This window comes from Periplaneta americana, chromosome 6 (genome assembly GCF_040183065.1).
Source record: "Periplaneta americana isolate PAMFEO1 chromosome 6, P.americana_PAMFEO1_priV1, whole genome shotgun sequence".
Lineage (NCBI taxonomy): Eukaryota > Metazoa > Arthropoda > Insecta > Blattodea > Blattidae > Periplaneta > Periplaneta americana.
In genome coordinates this window covers 20,104,515-20,121,752 of record NC_091122.1, presented here as the reverse complement: position 1 = coordinate 20,121,752, position 17,238 = coordinate 20,104,515, and the positions used below count along the sequence as shown (strand labels likewise).

Below are 17,238 nucleotides of genomic sequence, written 5' to 3'. Positions count from 1 at the left end.
TTCTGTGGTACACTCTGTTCCTGCTATGAACTGGCGCATTGCATTAACTACTGATACCAATAATAATAATCCAGCATTATAGAGAAAGTCGAGGACAGAATATATGTGATCTACAGGTCTAGCCAATATGAAGTGAAGGATCACGGATTACGTACTTGTCGAGCAAATGAACCCCCTCAAACTCAGGTTTTAAGTTATTTTTTAAAGATTTTTTGTGCCTTAACTTATAGTTTGTATTGGTAGCTAATTTTTGTATTTAGGCTTTCTTTTACAGAATGTATCCATGTACCAGTACCACTTTCCAAGTTTTGAAAGATCATTAACAATTATGGTACCATAGCGAGTATTTATGTTTCACTACCTGATTTCGTCTTTCTTATTTGAATAAAAACATGCTCGTACAAAAAGCGAAATTCTCCAGACATAAAGAACTTTCTAAACATCTCTCATGAGCTCTATTTTTACATGATAATGGAGCGGTTAAAATATTACTAGAAATATGTTGAGAAGTTTAAAAAGTATTTGAATGCATGTAAGATTCTGGGATTCCTTTACTTGTATTTGTTGTGTTTGAACAATGATGGTGTTAAACATTGTGCACCGAACTGAAGGAAAAAGTTAATAATGATTAATCTGACTCCATGTTTCTCTTATAATTCATCTGATTCTCAACAGTTCCTCTATTTTAAAGAAAAGGCTAATAAAAAAAAATGGGTCTGCTTTTGAATTGCACAGCACAATGTGTGAACAAAGTCACATACGGTAGTATCTGTTTTAGTAGGTACCTACATAAACTGAAATTAATAACAAACAACATGTAAAAAAATTTAATGTTGTTTTCATGGTTGTCTGTCACGATCACTATACAAGATATAAATAAATTCTGAGACTATTGTGTCCTTAGTAATTTAATTTATTTGTTTTGGGATTTATGAAAACATTGCAGTGACTATGTATTTTTCCTCTCCAAAGAAATTTTCATCAAAACACAATTGTTCTTCATACGCCTTGTTATTTACTAACTGCCATATTACCGGTATCAAAATGTTGGAAGTAAACACAGAATCACATGTATTTCTTAATTTAAACATGTCCTTACTTAATGAAAAAAAAACTACAAAAGCAATATTTTCATAGTGTGAGTAATAAGATAAATTCTTTCTTTAATGAGGTTGTTCCTCAATTATATTCTGCTAAATAAAGAGAAGAAAATTATATTCTGTCTTAATTGCGAAGCTGATATTTTACGCAATGTATCAAAATGTGTTTATAAAAATGGATTCATTAAAATTTTAAATTGTGTAATATTTAAATTATTCCGTTGCTAAACTATGATACTTACCTTTCTGAATTGTTTTTCTGTTTCACGTCCTGTGAAAGCTTTCATAGAACCTGGTGTCAGCCAGGCACGCGTTATATCTTCTTCATCAAAGAAAACCACGTTGTAATGTGTCTGAAAAACAGACATAAAAAGGTGTGTATTAAACAACTGCAAACCAGTGTAATACTAGAAATGAAATTTGGTGACCTAATCCTAAATTGGGCAGAAGAAAGTGGGAGGAAGAGGAGGAGAAGAGGAGAAGGTGCAGGAGAAAGTGTAAGAAAAACATAATAGTCTAATTTAATTCAGAAAAATAAGTGAAATAAACGTATTCGTCTATAAAATTACCCACAATGCAGGATATTGTTTTACACATGCCAGGTTTGTTAACACTGTTCTTTCCACACGAGTGGCAAGATGAATCTGAATTTTTGGAGGGAGGGATGACCAACATATAGGAGAATGGAATGTTAGACAAGTCCAAGCACCTTATATTAGCCACATTTGCCATCCATCAAAGACGCTGGACGAACCTGAGGATGTTCGAAGTCTGAGTGCAGCTGATGATAGTCATAATGTTATTGTTTAATCAACTGTCCGAAGACAAGTTTGAACCTCATAAATAACACCAATAAGGCATCATTCATGAGGCAATCAATCTTCTTAATGTATCCAGCTCTGATGATAGTCATATCAGGCTAGAAATTTCCCAGCAGAGAGACAGCCCCTTAAGTATACGAGGATAGAACAGTGACACAGTACGTGTAGCCAGTATCCTTCTGCCTCTGGTAAAGATGCAGTTGTCGACAGGTCATATGTTTACTCAATGTTTTTTAAATATTGTAGAAGAACGATCGGATAACATTATATTAATTGTTGTTAGGAAAGCAGGGATAGCAGGTTCTGGCTCCAGAAAATTTGTATTGAAGCTAGTTTGGGAATTACATCTGCCTTTTCCTTTCCCTGAATAACATCAGTTCCTTCAACCGATGTAAGTGAGAGGGCAGGTTAACACATGATCTTGCATAAGTTAGAGACGAGAATGTCTCAAGAGTTTAAAAGCAGGACACTTATTGCATACTCCTGTCAGTGGAGAGGAATAGGGGAATCAATTGTGGTTTCAAGAAATAGAAAGCTTTGTAATCTTCATCTTACGATGTTTGGTGATGTATATACTCCATTGATGTGACATATTAATGAATTTAAATACTATTATAGTCACAATCATGCCATGGTATGAGGTTGTGAAATTTTTCTTTCATACCATGGCATGATTGTGACTATAATAGTATTTAAATTCAGAAAGCTTTGGCCGGCAGAGATAGCTACTGACATTGAGGACAACAATAGTACTTTGTTTTGAAATATTTGTTTATTCATCTTCTCAAATTGCAACTGCTAATCCCTTAGACCTTTACCTTTAACACCTTTAATTATCTGGTAACATTAATAGTAACAGATAATAATATACCTACCGGTAACTGATGAAATTAACATATTTCAAACAGGACTTACTATCCTTTATTGAACATAGTGAAGAGCAAGATAGTTTCCAGGAAATCCAAATTACAACATATACAAGAGCATAATCAATCCTTTCTGACTTTATCTACGCATCTTGGACATTAACAAAACATGAAGAATCAAAATCAAAATATTTGAAAGAAAGGTGTTGAGGAAAATATTTGGACCACTTCAAGATAATATTAGCTGAGAATGGAAAATTAGAAAAAATGAATAAATTTACAATTTGTGGTAAACATCCACATATAATTCTAAATATAAAAGCAAGACAATTTAAATTGATAGGTTATGTGATGACAACTCCACCAGAAGGGAAAATTAGGAAAGTCACAAAAGAAAAACCGTTGGGAAGAAAATCACTGGGAGTATGAGTTCTGAAGATGGCTTCTAAGCTGAAACTGGTCAACTAGGTATTTATAAACTTATTAACACGTGAAAGCATCATAATAATTATATTCCTAACCGGTATGAGATTTTTAGATGATATAAGAAAAAATGAGGAAACAATAGGCATAATTGAGTGGATAAATGTTTGTTAGGACAGAGTAATCTGGCACAATATTGTTTATTCTGCAGCAGAAAGCTTGCAAAGTTAATAATAATAAATAATCCTTAAGACAACCAGTCTGTCCTTGTTCTATGATGCAAGAAAGAATGACCCCTAGCCATTAGAACTAAAACAACTAGCAATAGTAACTTATAGAAGAAAGATTTCACGAGTATACCTGAGAATCTATACAGATGACCTCACTCTCCAATAAGGATCAAGGAATAATAGTGGGAATAGATTGTGAGCTCTTCTCTCACTGCATCTCCATAGGCAAAAACAAAATCAGCTTTGAGGTAGAAAGAAAAGCAATCTATGTAGCACCACAACTTCTTTTCACACCACTAGTCTTCAACAAAGCAGTTCTTGTGGGTGACTCACAAGCTGCACTCGAAGCCATCAGATCAAATATTCAGCCCTTATTGCAACGCTAACAAGAGAAGCAAGGAGAGCATTGTAACTCCTCAAAAAGTAAGGAAAAGCAACAGCTTTCTTATAGATCCCATCACACTGCTGATCTGTTACTCTCACTTCGACACCACTAGACATCAAGACAGTTAACGAACTTATAGTGACATCATCATTACCATCATCAAAATTATTTGAATGCATTGCTCATAAAAATTAACCTGGAAACTTGAAACTTTCAAGCTTCTAAGTCCATTTCAGTCTGCTTTTAGACCATAATGTGACACAGCCAAAACTTTATTATATCTTGCTCAAGAAATACATAGATATACGAAAAGAACTAAAAAAATACTAGTGCAGTTGCCTCTAGTACATTGGCAGAATAGATTATGGTTTAATACCCAAATTTACTCTATATTGTAGATCTAATGGATGACGAGACCTTGATACTTCCAAAACGTTGGAGGGAACAGAAACATTTGAGAGTTATGGGACAGGATTAAATAGAGCTTAAATCTCTTTCATTGATAGTGTGATGGTGATAGAAGCAGTGGTTGTGGTAGTGGCACAACTTCTTTAGGAGAGTCTTTCTTTACTGATTCAGAACATGTTGTTATCTCTAACTTTTTTCATCCAATTTTCCTATGTTTACTTAATACAGTAGTACCGGTAATTAATTTTTTATTCTTTAATTTCTAATGTGGTTCATTCTAGTGCATTCTGTAACAAATCTCATATCTACTCTGACGGAAAAGATAATGTACATAAATAGCTCTATTTTAGGAAAAATACTCACAGGAATGTCTGAAAAACCGTTCAGCCAGTAATATTGTTCCGTGTCAGGGTCATCATCTACCATTGCTGGCCACCATGGATAACCAGCCAGATGACCCCATACAACCGAGCCAGCTGTGTAGGCGTTATGAATTAAATCCTCTTCTTCCCATGCAGTAGGGGGCCTCTCAGGGGCAGCACAGCTGTTGTATTTTTTGTCTGAATTAAGAACAAATCTTAGCTGCATGAACAAGGTAAGAAGATACTTTACTGGTACAATATAAATGTGAAGATGATCTAGAATATGTAATATATGTACTTATGCATAAGTGTGCATCTGTATTTTTGTATGTATATGTTTTTCAGAATTTTTTTTTCACAACTATAAGTAGGAAAGTGACTTTTAATAATTTAAAATTTCAAATGAATGACAGCAAAATATAAAATCAATTGAAATAAGGAAGTTAGTGATAAAATAGTACAAGCAAATTAAAATACGATAAAATAGATATTAGACTTGATAATGACTCATATTAATTGTCGTTCATGTTTCGTCTGCACCTGTAGGTTCTCGTTAATTTTGTTTATTAATTTCGGTAACAATATATACGAGAAAAGTGGGGGACCATAGAATAGATATGGAAGGACCATCAGTAATAATAACTATGATGTCGGAACAGGAAATAGTAAGGTAGAGTAGTATGTGAAAGAGGGGGGGAAGAAGCTACTATGTGCACATTTTTGGATATTTATTAACAAAATCACGTCTTTATTAGCTTTCCGACTTGTTCAAATATATAATGAAATTTTTCAATCAACAATGGTATCATCATCACCATCATCATCATCATCATCATCATCATCATCATCATCATCATCATCATCATCATCATCATCATCATCATCACCATCATCTTGGCAAGCATTGGACATAATGATCCATTGCTTTCTCAAAAAAAGATTCATACCCGTGCTTCAAGGACCGTCCTTGTGGGTGTTTATAAGTTGGTCAGTAATGTAACATTTTTAAAAATCTATTATCTCCAATTCTTTCAACGTAATCTTTCCATTTTATTCTGTACTCTTGGAGAAAAGTTACAATTTGGTGGCACATCTTCTAGGACATGATCTGACCTGATCTCTTTCTATCAAGGATTGCACAGCCTGCTGAATCTCATTTTGCTAGATGTTATCCTTTTATATCTTGTTTCCTGATAGTCCAGGCTTTGCAGCTGTATGCCAGTGTCGGTTTAGTCAATATATTGTATACTCTTAATCTGGTATGCCTCTGGATTAAAAACAATTTGAGCACTGAAATTATTATGCCTGTCACTTTATAAAAATTTGTAACCTTCTTTTGCAAATCTATGTCTCCTTAATATTATGATATATTGTATCCGAGCTATTTAAAATTATTAATTTGTTCTAGTATTATATTAACAAGGCACATTTTGGTTCTAATTGGTTTCTTTCCCTTTGAAAGCCATAATGTTGGATTTAACTGTAGAAAATTCTATATTATATCTTTTGCGATTAAATTCTGTGTGTGTTGCTCTTTGGAGTTCATCTTCAGTTTTAGCTGAAAGAACTTGGTCGTCTGCGAAAAGGAAGATGTCTGTTTTCGTATTCCTATTGATTTGAATGTAACATCATCTTGTTTGTGTTCTCCTGTTGTTCAGAGTTCAAGCATATAATTCTGAGAGTTCACACTTGGTTTTTCTAGCCATCTTTGTATTTTTGTAATCAACAATGGTAGTTTTTGTAAATAAGAAAGTTAATCAACAGTGGTAGTTTTCGTAAATAAGAAAGTTAAGAAATAGTTGATCAGAAAGAGGAAAAGGAATTGGCTGGGTCACTGGTTGAGAAGAAACTGGCTACTGAAGGATGCACTAGAAGGAATGGTGAACGGGAGAAGAGTTCAGGACAGAAGAAGATATCAGATGATAGACGACATTAAGATATATGGATCACATGCGGAGATAAAGAGGAAGGCAGAAAATAGGAAAGACTGGAGAATGCTGGGTTTGCAGTGAAAGACCTGCCCTTGGGCAGAACACTATGAATGAATGAATAAATAGTATCATAATATACAACAGACATTTCATTAACTGAAATCTGAATACTGATAGGCGTAAATATAATTTAATTCAATTGGTTGAGGGAAAACCCCAACCAGGTAACTTGCCTCAACCAGGATTTAAACCCAGGCCCACTCGTTTCACGGTCAGACGTGCTAACCAGCTTAACATCTTACTTTGTTGTTGTGACTTATCCCTAAATTACTCGACCAAACCCATGAATATCTTTTATGGTTACGTAACTGTATACTTGCTGCCTGGCATTAGATCTGTGGGCACATCACAGTAGCATTATGACTGTTCATTTTATGGATGTTATTGGATGAGCAATATGCTAGCTTTAGTGTACTAGCACCTTAGGGATGAGAAAGTGAATTTGAGTTTATCAAATTTTAAAATTTATTAGGCTTTCATTCATTCATAGTTTCTACCTAAAGACAGGTCTTTCACTGTAAGCCCAGTATTCTCCAATCTTCCATATTTGTCACCTCCCTCTTAGTCTCTGCATACGACCCATATATATTAATGTTGTCTAACATCAGATATCTTCTTCTCCCCCGAACTCTTCCCTGTTCACCATTCCTTCTAGTGTATCCTTCAGTAGACAGTTTCTTTTTAGCCAGCAACTCAGTCAATTTAGTTTTCCCTTTATGATGTATGGCTATATATTGTATACTTTTAGTAGAGCCATCGATGTAGCTCAGTCGGCAGACTCGCCGGGCCGCTGATCCGGAGCTGCGTTCGGGCTTGGGTTGGATCCCCATTTGGACTTTGGTTTCTTCGGAGGTTTTCCCCAGCCGTGGGACTGAAGCCGGATGGTCTATGGCGAGTCCTTGGCATCAACCCCTTTGATTTGATTACCCCCTTTGATTTGATTACCTGGTTGGGTTTTTCCGAGGTTTCCCCCACCAAAAAGGCAAATGCCGGGTAATATTTTGGCGAATCCTCGGACCTCATCTCATCTCACTACATCTCGCCAAAATGTAAAAAAATTGTACAAAATTGTAAAAATTGTAGAAAATTACTAAATTGTAAAACTATAAAAATTTGTAAAAATTGTAATTGTAATATTGTAAAATGTTGACATGTTCCACATCTTAAAGCTTCATTGCTCATGTAAGATCTATGGAATAAAATGAATGAATGAATGAATGAATGAATGAATGAATGAATGAATGAATGAATGAATGAATGAATGAATGATCAGTTTCAGCATTATTCTTCTTTCACCCACTCTTTCTAGCACAGCTTCATTTATAATTGTGTCTGTCCATTTCACACACTCCATTCTTCACTTCATCGTAACAACCATGTTTCTGCACCATACAAAGCCATACTCCACATGAAGCATTTCACTAGTCTCTTTGAGTTCTTTTTCCAAAGGTCCGCAGAAAATGCTCCTTTTCATATTAAAAGCTTCCTTTGTCGTTGTTATCCTTCTCTTGACTTCCTGGCAGCAGCTCATGTTACTGTTATTTATAGTACATTCCAAGTATTTGAAGCTATCCATATATTCTACAGTCTCATTTCGAATTCTCATGTTTACCTTTTTTATTTTTCTTCTGATAACCATGGATTTCATCTTGTTTGCATTTATCTTCATCCCATCTAATGCTCACAGCTGTCATTTGCCTCCTAATCGTAAATATTCTGGCTATTCAGGTCTCCAGCGTGGAAAACTTAGGCCTAAATTCTTTTCTTCATGAAGTTTTACGTTGAAAATGAAGATACGTTTAGTATTAATCAAAACTTTCATGATATTAAGTTTTACGTTAAAAATGAAGATACGTTTAATATTAATCAAAACTTTCATGATATTAAGTTTTACGTTAAAAATGAAGATACGTTTAATAGTAATCAAAACTTTCATGATATTAATACAAGGCACAAATCAGATCTCCATCTCCTCTCTGTTAGTCCCAGCTATCATAAAAATGGATTTCACCATTTGTATATTCAATGCACTGCCTAATTATCTTGAAGCATTGAAGAGCTATGAGAGAAGAATTTAGAAAAGAATTAACTAAACTTCTCTGTGTTCATATCGTATATCAACTGATGAACTGTTTATGCTTGTAAATTGAATTAATCTGATTACTATGTATTGCATATTTTGTATAACATCTCAAAGCTGCAAAGCTGATGTAAGATCTATGGAATACAACAAATGAAATGAAGATACTGAACAAGTAAAACCTTGTTCTCCTGTGGATGACTGCCTAAGAAAGAGAAATGACAGAGATTACCAGACTCTACTGGAAGGCACGAGGACTAACGGTGTGAACAAACCTCGAGCCATTTGTAAACATCACTGCTATCAGCAGTAGTAAGAAGACGTAAATTTACCTGGATGCATATGACAGAACCATTCCTCAGGCACTTCCACAGGATCTTGTGTGTCAGGCAAGTACCTCCACTTATTGCAGACTGGACGGGAGCACTGCACCCACAGGCCCACACCACGCCTGTTCCGTAGCCACAACAACCGCTCCTTCAGTGTTAAATCTGCTCCTGGCTGACTGAAGTAAGTCTGAGAGCACTGGCTCAGGGAGCTCAAGTTGAGACAGGCGTGACTGCTTTGAGAATGACTCTCAGGCTCTGTCCCATGTCTGTGCTGCTTCTTCTTCTTCTTCTTACAAACATGGTCACAGCTATGACCGTGTTGGCTGCTACCCTGACTGACTAAAATACTGTGTTGACTCAATTCAGAACTATTTTTCACTTCACTGTCCTGGCTCTTGCTGTAATTTTGTTTCTGTATTGATGGATCAGCACGAGAAATATCATCTTTTCCTTTTGTCTCAGGGGTGTTACCAGACAATTGACAGTATGGCTTGTGCTTGTGACGGATCTTCTTCTTTTCTTGCTTTTCCTGGTGATTGGTTTTTGTCTGGTCTTGTAGTTGATCAGATGTCTTAGCTTTTGCAAACACCGGTTGGAATGGCACATTGGGTTTCTTTGCAGATGTTTCTGAAAATAAGCATCAGTATTTTATTTTGTGAACAAGAACTTAGGATAAAGATTCAATATGTAATGAAATAAAACTTTAATATGTAGGAGTAATATAAAATATTTCTACGGACTTATAGCCTACTCTTATTACACACTTCCTACAACTGGAAAACTGATGGGATCATATTAATTTATACCTTAGGGTATAAGAGTAAGTAGGCCTACTTACAAATAAAAAAATAAAAAATTATCAATTTAACTCCTAAAATAATTCTGTGGTTTCAAAGGAAAAGGTGATGATGTCAATTTTGGCGAAAATGAGACTGTCATATATTTCCATCCTGATATCTTTATTGTGGCAAAAGATGACATGCATATCTCTATTATTTTTTCCCTCTAACACGTTGTTATGAAACATGATTATTGTGGTTTATATGGTCGCTCAAACTTTAAATGCTCGGTCCTAAAAAACAGCAAGAAATGACATATCGATGGGCCAGTTAAAAGTGAAACAACTCAAAATTTAAATACAAGTGCAGAAAAGGAGAGCATGGGAAGTGGATGAAGGAGAAAGATAAAAGCCATCCACTCTCTGGCAAAATATCAATTCAGGCACTGAATACAAAGATCTTAAAATGAGGGTGAAATTTGTTTCTAAAAGAAAACTTTGAAATAATATTGATTACCTTGCTTGTCTTTGGGTTCTTTCTGTGTATTTCTTAAATGTGGTTCTTTAGCATTGGATGAATTCTCTACAATAGTGACTTCTGAATTAACCTCATTTCTCTTAATACCGGTAATATTTGTTGTTTTCTTGTTGAACTCCTGTTGCTCTCCATCGTTTTCTGTAGGAATGTCTTCTATTCGTTTTCCAGCTTCTTCGTGAGGGGATAACGCTTCATTTGGCTCAGGAATTGCAACTCTATTCTGTTTAGACATTGAAATAACATAAAATAAGTATAACGACATTAGCTTCAATCATGCAGAATGAAGTTCATTTCTTAAAATAATTTATTTTACAGATAATATTCAAGGTGTTATACTTTTATAAATTTAAAATACAATTTATAACAAAATGAATTTGTACCATCCTTTTATATAGTACCATTATTTTATTTCTCTTGATATCTATTCACTCTCTGTTGAGGAAAAGCTCTGGAAAGAGAACTCAACCACGTAACTTGTTCCAGCTAAGATTCGATCCCAGCCCAGCGAGTTTCGGAGTCAGATATATTGACTGCTACTCTAAATGATGAACATTTTTTACAATACAAGCATTAAATATAAAATTACGCATAAACTCATCATGTATTAATTAAATTTATCGATTAAAAACTATATAGACTGACAGATGTGGACACACTTCTTTGAAAATTTCCACATCCTCGATATTAGAACATTTGTACAGCATCATGAGTGGAACTTCACAGACTTATACAAGACTGTATGTACTTATCGAAGCTTAACATAGTTCTATTAAGGATTGAGTTATTATTTGTTTACCACTCGAGAGTTGAAGCACAGTTCAGAAGAATGTGGTTGTCAGAAATAAAAGAAAATTCGATAACTTTCCAACTATTGAAAATCGGATGCATGTTTATGGAAATTATTAACCACTTCTTCAAGTTAGGCACGTTAATTATTATTAATCAATGTGTATATTTTTAATAGTCGATATAAAATCTTACCTCAATATCGTCTTCATTATCACTGCTTCCTGAATCATGTTTCACATCTGAAGGAGGAATATCTTCCACAGCAAGTATTCTCTTGATTGCTGATGAGAAAATTTCCTCATACTCAGCATCAGTTAGGGACGTCAGTGGAAGCTTCTGTAAAATAAATGAGTAGACTGTACAGCCAGGCCTAGAATTTGTAACACGAGTGGTCTACTGATTCTATGAAGAAGAGGATAGGTATTGAGTTAAGGGTAGTATGTCATCATAAACCTAAATCCCCAAAGAAAACTACGGAATAGAACTACAGTAGTTCTGAATACCCTGTTTAAGAGTGCACTCAATTTCAGTATATTCGTTACTTTGGCTAGCTGTAAATGTATTTATAACAAGAATCTATGTCACCTTCAATAGTGTGTATTTTAACTCCTATAATTACAAAAGGATATACCAGTACTCTATATTTAAACATAGACATTGTTTCCTGTGTTTATAATAGTACATCTCCCTACCAGCTAAGCCTATTCCTTCTCCCAATCTCTACCATTGGAACACCACTTTTTCTTCAAACCGGATATGAAAAAAGTTACCAGACCCCAAAAGTATATTTATTCTATAATTACAGTTATTACAGCTTACGGAAAGTAAATTAAAAAAATATATTATATCGATGTGCTACAGTGTTAATTTTTCAAGTAGCCCTTGAGCACTGAGATGTGACATAAAATATTCTTATTTTTTATTTTATAATTAAACAAAATATTTAGAAATACAGTAGCTACATTGTATTTAAACTTATTTTAAAATTATAGTTGCTACTATATGGTTGCCTGGACAGAATTCTCGCGTGTTCAAACACGGTTTAGGGTTATGGATTTTTTTTTTCTTTGATTGAAAATATTCAAACTACAGTTTCCTCTGGGAAGAAAAGTAGGGAGTTCTGTGTGACATTTTGATATTCGACTGATTAAGGTCTTAAGTGTAATTCACAATGGCCTTTACTTTACATAATTAACCTTCAGCTCCAACTGCCAGGCAAAGAAAGTTCTGCTGTTCAACATCCAATAGTGCCTTCCACTATCTGAATGTAGAAACCATGTGCTGTTTGTTATCCTCATCTTTCATCGTCATCATATCTGTTCAAGATACTATACACAACACATGCAGCCTACTTGTACTTGATTGATCTTAACTTGCTCCTTTGTCTACAAAAAGTTGAAGGCTACTGATATAAAGCCTACTACCAGTACTACATTATTTATTATCATTGCAAAGGAGTTGTAGGAATAAAGGCTACCGGTAAAGCCTTCATATTGTAAGATTCCGTGGTTTACATTTTAGTGGTTCCTTCTAGATAGAAAACCATAAAAGGCTTTTATATACGAGGCCTGTCTAAAAAGTATCCGACCTTAATTTTTCCCGCGTAAAGTTGTGATTCTAAGGCGGCGCCACTGTGCATGGTGGAAGGAGGAACTGTAATGCGCATGCTTGAATTTTTTCACCGCATTCGCTTGTGCCAGTCACTGGCTGGTGGTCGCCAAGTAAGGTGCTGTTCTAGGTGTTTGTCGGATTTAGTTTTCTCGCAAGATGACTGAACGAATTCAGCAAAGATACTGCATCAAATTTTGTCAAAAGCTTGGTGATTCTCAAAGTCAAACAATTCGTAAGATTCAGCAGGTGTTTGGGGAAGATGCGATGGGTGTAACACAAATTAAGGAGTGGTTCAACCGATTCAAAGATGGCCGCACATCAGCGGAGAGTGAGCAGCGTTGTGGCAGGCTCCAAACTGCTCGGAGTGCAGCTGTTGTTGAGAGGGTGCGAAATTTGGTGATGGCAGATCGTCGTTTGACCGTGCGGGAGATTGCCGAAGAGGTTGGAGTGAGTAAAGATTCTGCACATGCAATTTTGTGTGATGATTTGAACATGAACCGAGTGGCTGCGAAATTCGTGCCCAAGTTGTTGTCCCCGGAACAAAAAGACCTCCGTCGTGACGTTGCACAGGACCTTCTGGACACCGCCAACACTGATCCTGGGTTTCTGAACACCGTGATAACTGGAGATGAGTCATGGGTGTACGGGTACGACCCAGGAACAAAAAGACAGTCGTCGCAATGGAAGCATCCCGAGTCTCCAAGGCCGAAGAAAGCGCGGCAGGTGCGAAGCAAAATCAAGGTGATGCTGACTGTTTTCTTTGATGTCCTTGGAATTGTGCATCACGAATACGCACCGGAAGGACAAATGGTGACAAAGGAGTACTATCACGATGTTCTCTGGCGACTCCGTGATGCAGTTCGGCGCAAAAGACCAGACATGTGGACGGCGAACAACTGGCACTTGCATCACGACAACGCCCCCGCACATTCATCCCAATTGATACACACTTTCTTGGCCAAACATGGAATTACAACCGTTCACCAACCTCCCTACTCTCCAGACCTGGCTCCTTGCGACTTCTGGTTGTTTCCAAAATTGAAGACACCACTGAAAGGATCCCAATTTGAGAGTAGAGAAGAGATAATGCGGAATGCGACGACGGAGCTGAACACCATTCCAAAAGAAGACTTCCAGAGGTGTTTCCGGCAGTGGAAGGATCGGTGGGCTAAGTGTGTGCAAGCACAAGGGGCCTACTTTGAAGGGGATTAGGGTCCCAACCCCGTCAGGTATTTGAAATATTTTTTCTGGCTAAAGGTCGGATACTTTTTAGACAGACCTCGTATATACACATACACACAAACTAAACAATCATAAGTTTAGGAGTCACTACTTTTATGGTAATAGCAATATTACTTTATATCCTAAGACCGCGAATATCCTTGTTATAGCAAATGCTTCAGTTTTAATAACGGTAACATTTCTTCATGAAAAACACTGAAGCTGTATAGCATAAATGAATTATCTGCGAAATATATAAAGTAAATAACAGAGTCTTGAACATCACAATAAATTACTAACCTTTGCTATAACTTTCTTTTCTTTCTTTTCCTGTGTTGCTTCTTTTGATCCGGAGCTATTTTTTAACACATTCTTGGCATTAGATGTCTTTGTTTTGGACAGTCCTGATGATTTATCCTGTAATGACAAAATAAAAAAGAATGGGGCAAAGGAAAAATAAGACATAAATCTGTCTAATGTTTTTTTAGGTATGATATGTGTCATAATATAATAAAATACACATAACCAATTACAGAGTTTTGTTAAATTTTGGACATATACAGTACAATATTATTAGGGCTATATAGTACACATTATGATACCGGTACTTAAACTATGAGAAAAAGACAGAAGATTAAGTTCTCGTTTTAACAAGCAGGAAAAGAACAAGGATGATACCAGTAGCAAGGAATAGGAGAACAATAAAGAAAAGGAGAAATAGAAAAAGGTAGAATGGGAATAAGGAAGAAAAGGTGAAGTGAAAGGGGAGAGAAAATTAGAAGATAACTATGGAGAAAGAAAAAGCTGGAATTGAAATAAGAAAATGAAAATAAGAAGAAAAAGATGGAACAGGAAAAGGAGGAAAAAAAAAAGAATCGAATGAAGACAGGAAAAAAAAAATTTTAACTATGGAACCAAAGAGAGAAAAGGAGAATAAGAAAACAAATGGCAAAAAGAAGCAGAAAAGAACAGGATGAAACAGAAAGACGAGGAGGATAAGAAAGTAACTTAGTAGAAAAAGAGGAAGTAAATTAAGAAAGAAAAGATGAAACAGAAGAAGAAAGAATAAGTACGAAATTATGAAACGAGAAAAAGAAGGAAAATAAGACAAGAATGGACAGAAGGAGAATAAGACAGAAGAGAAGGAGAAAAATTAAAGGGAATTGATGGAGTATAAGAAGGAGGATTAGAGAGAATTTATAAGAAACGAGAAAAAATGGAGAGAGAGGATAAGGCAAAAAAAGGAAAAAAATTAGAGAGAATTGATGAAATAGAAGAAGGAGAAGAATTAGAGAGAACTGATAGAGCAGAAGAAAGAGACGAATTAGAGAGAATTGATGTGACAGAGGAAGGAGAAGAATTAGAGCGACTTGATGTGGCAGAAGTAGGAGAAGAATTAGAGAGAATTGATGGAGCAAAAGAAGGAGAAGAATTAGAGAGAACTGATGGGTAGAAGAAGTGAAGAATTACCGGTACACCCTGTCGCTAAAGAAAATCCCGCTTTCAGTAATTTATAGCACATAGGTGCGAATAAACTATGATGAATCAGGTGACATGTGTAAAAAAACTCTTCTAGTTTCGTTTTGTTATGTTTTCATTGTAGTTTCCCTAGTTGACCGCGACAATACATACCTGTGGAGTAGTGATTAGCGCGTCTGACCACGAAACCAAGTGGCCCAGGTTCGAATCTATGTTGGGGCAAATTACCTAGTTGAGGTTTTTTCGGGGTTTTCCCTCAACCCAAATGCTGGGTAACTATCGGTGCTGGACCCTGGACTCATTTCACCAGCATTATCACCTTCATTCAATTCAGACGCTAAATAATCTGAGATGTTGATACGGCGTCGTAAAATAACCCACTAAAAAAACAATACAATAGTGGAATATATGGAAGAGAAAGCAAACGATATAACTGGAAAGAGAAAGAACAGGTGAAAGATAAGAATTAAAAAAGGTAGAACAAAAAGGAGAATAAAAAGAATACGTGGAAGAGAAAAAAAAAGAAGAAAAAGTGGAATAGAAAAAATACAGAATAGGACGGTAAGAATGAAAAGATGGAACAAATGAAGAAGATTGGGAAGGAAAAAGAGCGAAAGAATTAGTAGACGAAGAATGATGAATAGGAAGAGAATGAGAAGTAATGAGGAAAAATGTTAGAGGTATAGGAAGAGAAAGGAGGAAAAGAAATATAAAGTTTGGTCACAAACTGACAGAAATGTAACAAACACATTATTTTTATTCCATTACAATAACGACTTCGTTATAATGTACAATTTCCGCTGTTATGTCTGTGCAGCAATGCCGAATGCTCAGAGGTCTTTCACTTCGCAGAAGCAAAATTAAACTTGCGTACGGCAGGGGGTGGGAAGCATGCAGCTAACGAGCACTTCAAACCACGGTGGAGGCCTGGCATTCCTCACGTTCACCAAGTTATGTTTACACTTTGCTTGAGATAAATGTGAAAAACAGAAGAAAAAACAGCCACATTAGTCTAAACAAAGAATATGTGAAGTATTTTAAAACAGCCCGGCCTGTTTGGGAAGTGACTGTATAAGTCACCACTATTCCTCGAGTTCATGAAACTGCAGCAAATTAGAGTATTATACACAAAGTCTTTTCCCGGAATTGTTTTCTATTCATCATCATCACCATCGTCGTCGTCGTCATCCTCGTTATAATCACTTTCAAGCAGCTTCCTATCTTTTCTACATTCCGAGGTTCGCGTGTTCAAACCCGGCCGAGGGCGATACAATTCTTAAGGGAACGACATAAAGCTATGGGTTCTGTTCACATATTATACCCATTCTGTCTCCAGTGTAGTGTTAGCCATCTCAATTACACGTAAAGATTAATTTTGGCCCTACAGAATATATGTTATAGTAACAATGGGTATTAGAGGAGAAAAATTCGCTCCGGGTCATTGGTTCTACGTACCAAATGCTCTAACAACTGAGCTACGCCGAAGTTCAATCCACAGCACCGGATCGAATCATTCTCTTCTAGTGTTTTTCCTTTGTGGCACGAGTTCAAGTTCGACTTATATGTTGACATATATTGTCAAGTGTCATTATACAAGGAGCTCACTCAATTGAGTGACTTGGTGGCCGGGATTCCACAATATTATGCACTGTTGGGCGAAGAATCTACGTAAAAATTAATTTTTAGTCCTACAGAATATATCTGTTATGCTGGGTAACTTTCTGTGCTGGACCCTGGACTCATTTCACTGGCATTATCACCTTCATTTCATTCAGACGCTAAATAACCTAGATGTTGATACAGCGTCGTAAAATAACCCAATAAAAT

General features: G+C 35.9%; 1 protein-coding gene across 1 annotated transcript in view; it reads right to left on the bottom strand.

Moving 5' to 3' along the window:
* Positions 1-17,238, bottom strand: part of LOC138701127 (uncharacterized) — a 65,473-nt gene that overhangs the window by 8,321 nt on the left and 39,914 nt on the right. The window contains exons 3-8 of the mRNA XM_069827724.1: positions 14,233-14,349; positions 11,293-11,436; positions 10,291-10,531; positions 8,999-9,622; positions 4,597-4,793; positions 1,343-1,453 (exon numbers count right to left, since the gene is read on the bottom strand). Coding sequence (XP_069683825.1) covers positions 1,343-1,453; positions 4,597-4,793; positions 8,999-9,622; positions 10,291-10,531; positions 11,293-11,436; positions 14,233-14,349 — 1,434 coding nt within the window. The remainder of the gene's footprint in view (positions 1-1,342; positions 1,454-4,596; positions 4,794-8,998; positions 9,623-10,290; positions 10,532-11,292; positions 11,437-14,232; positions 14,350-17,238) is intronic.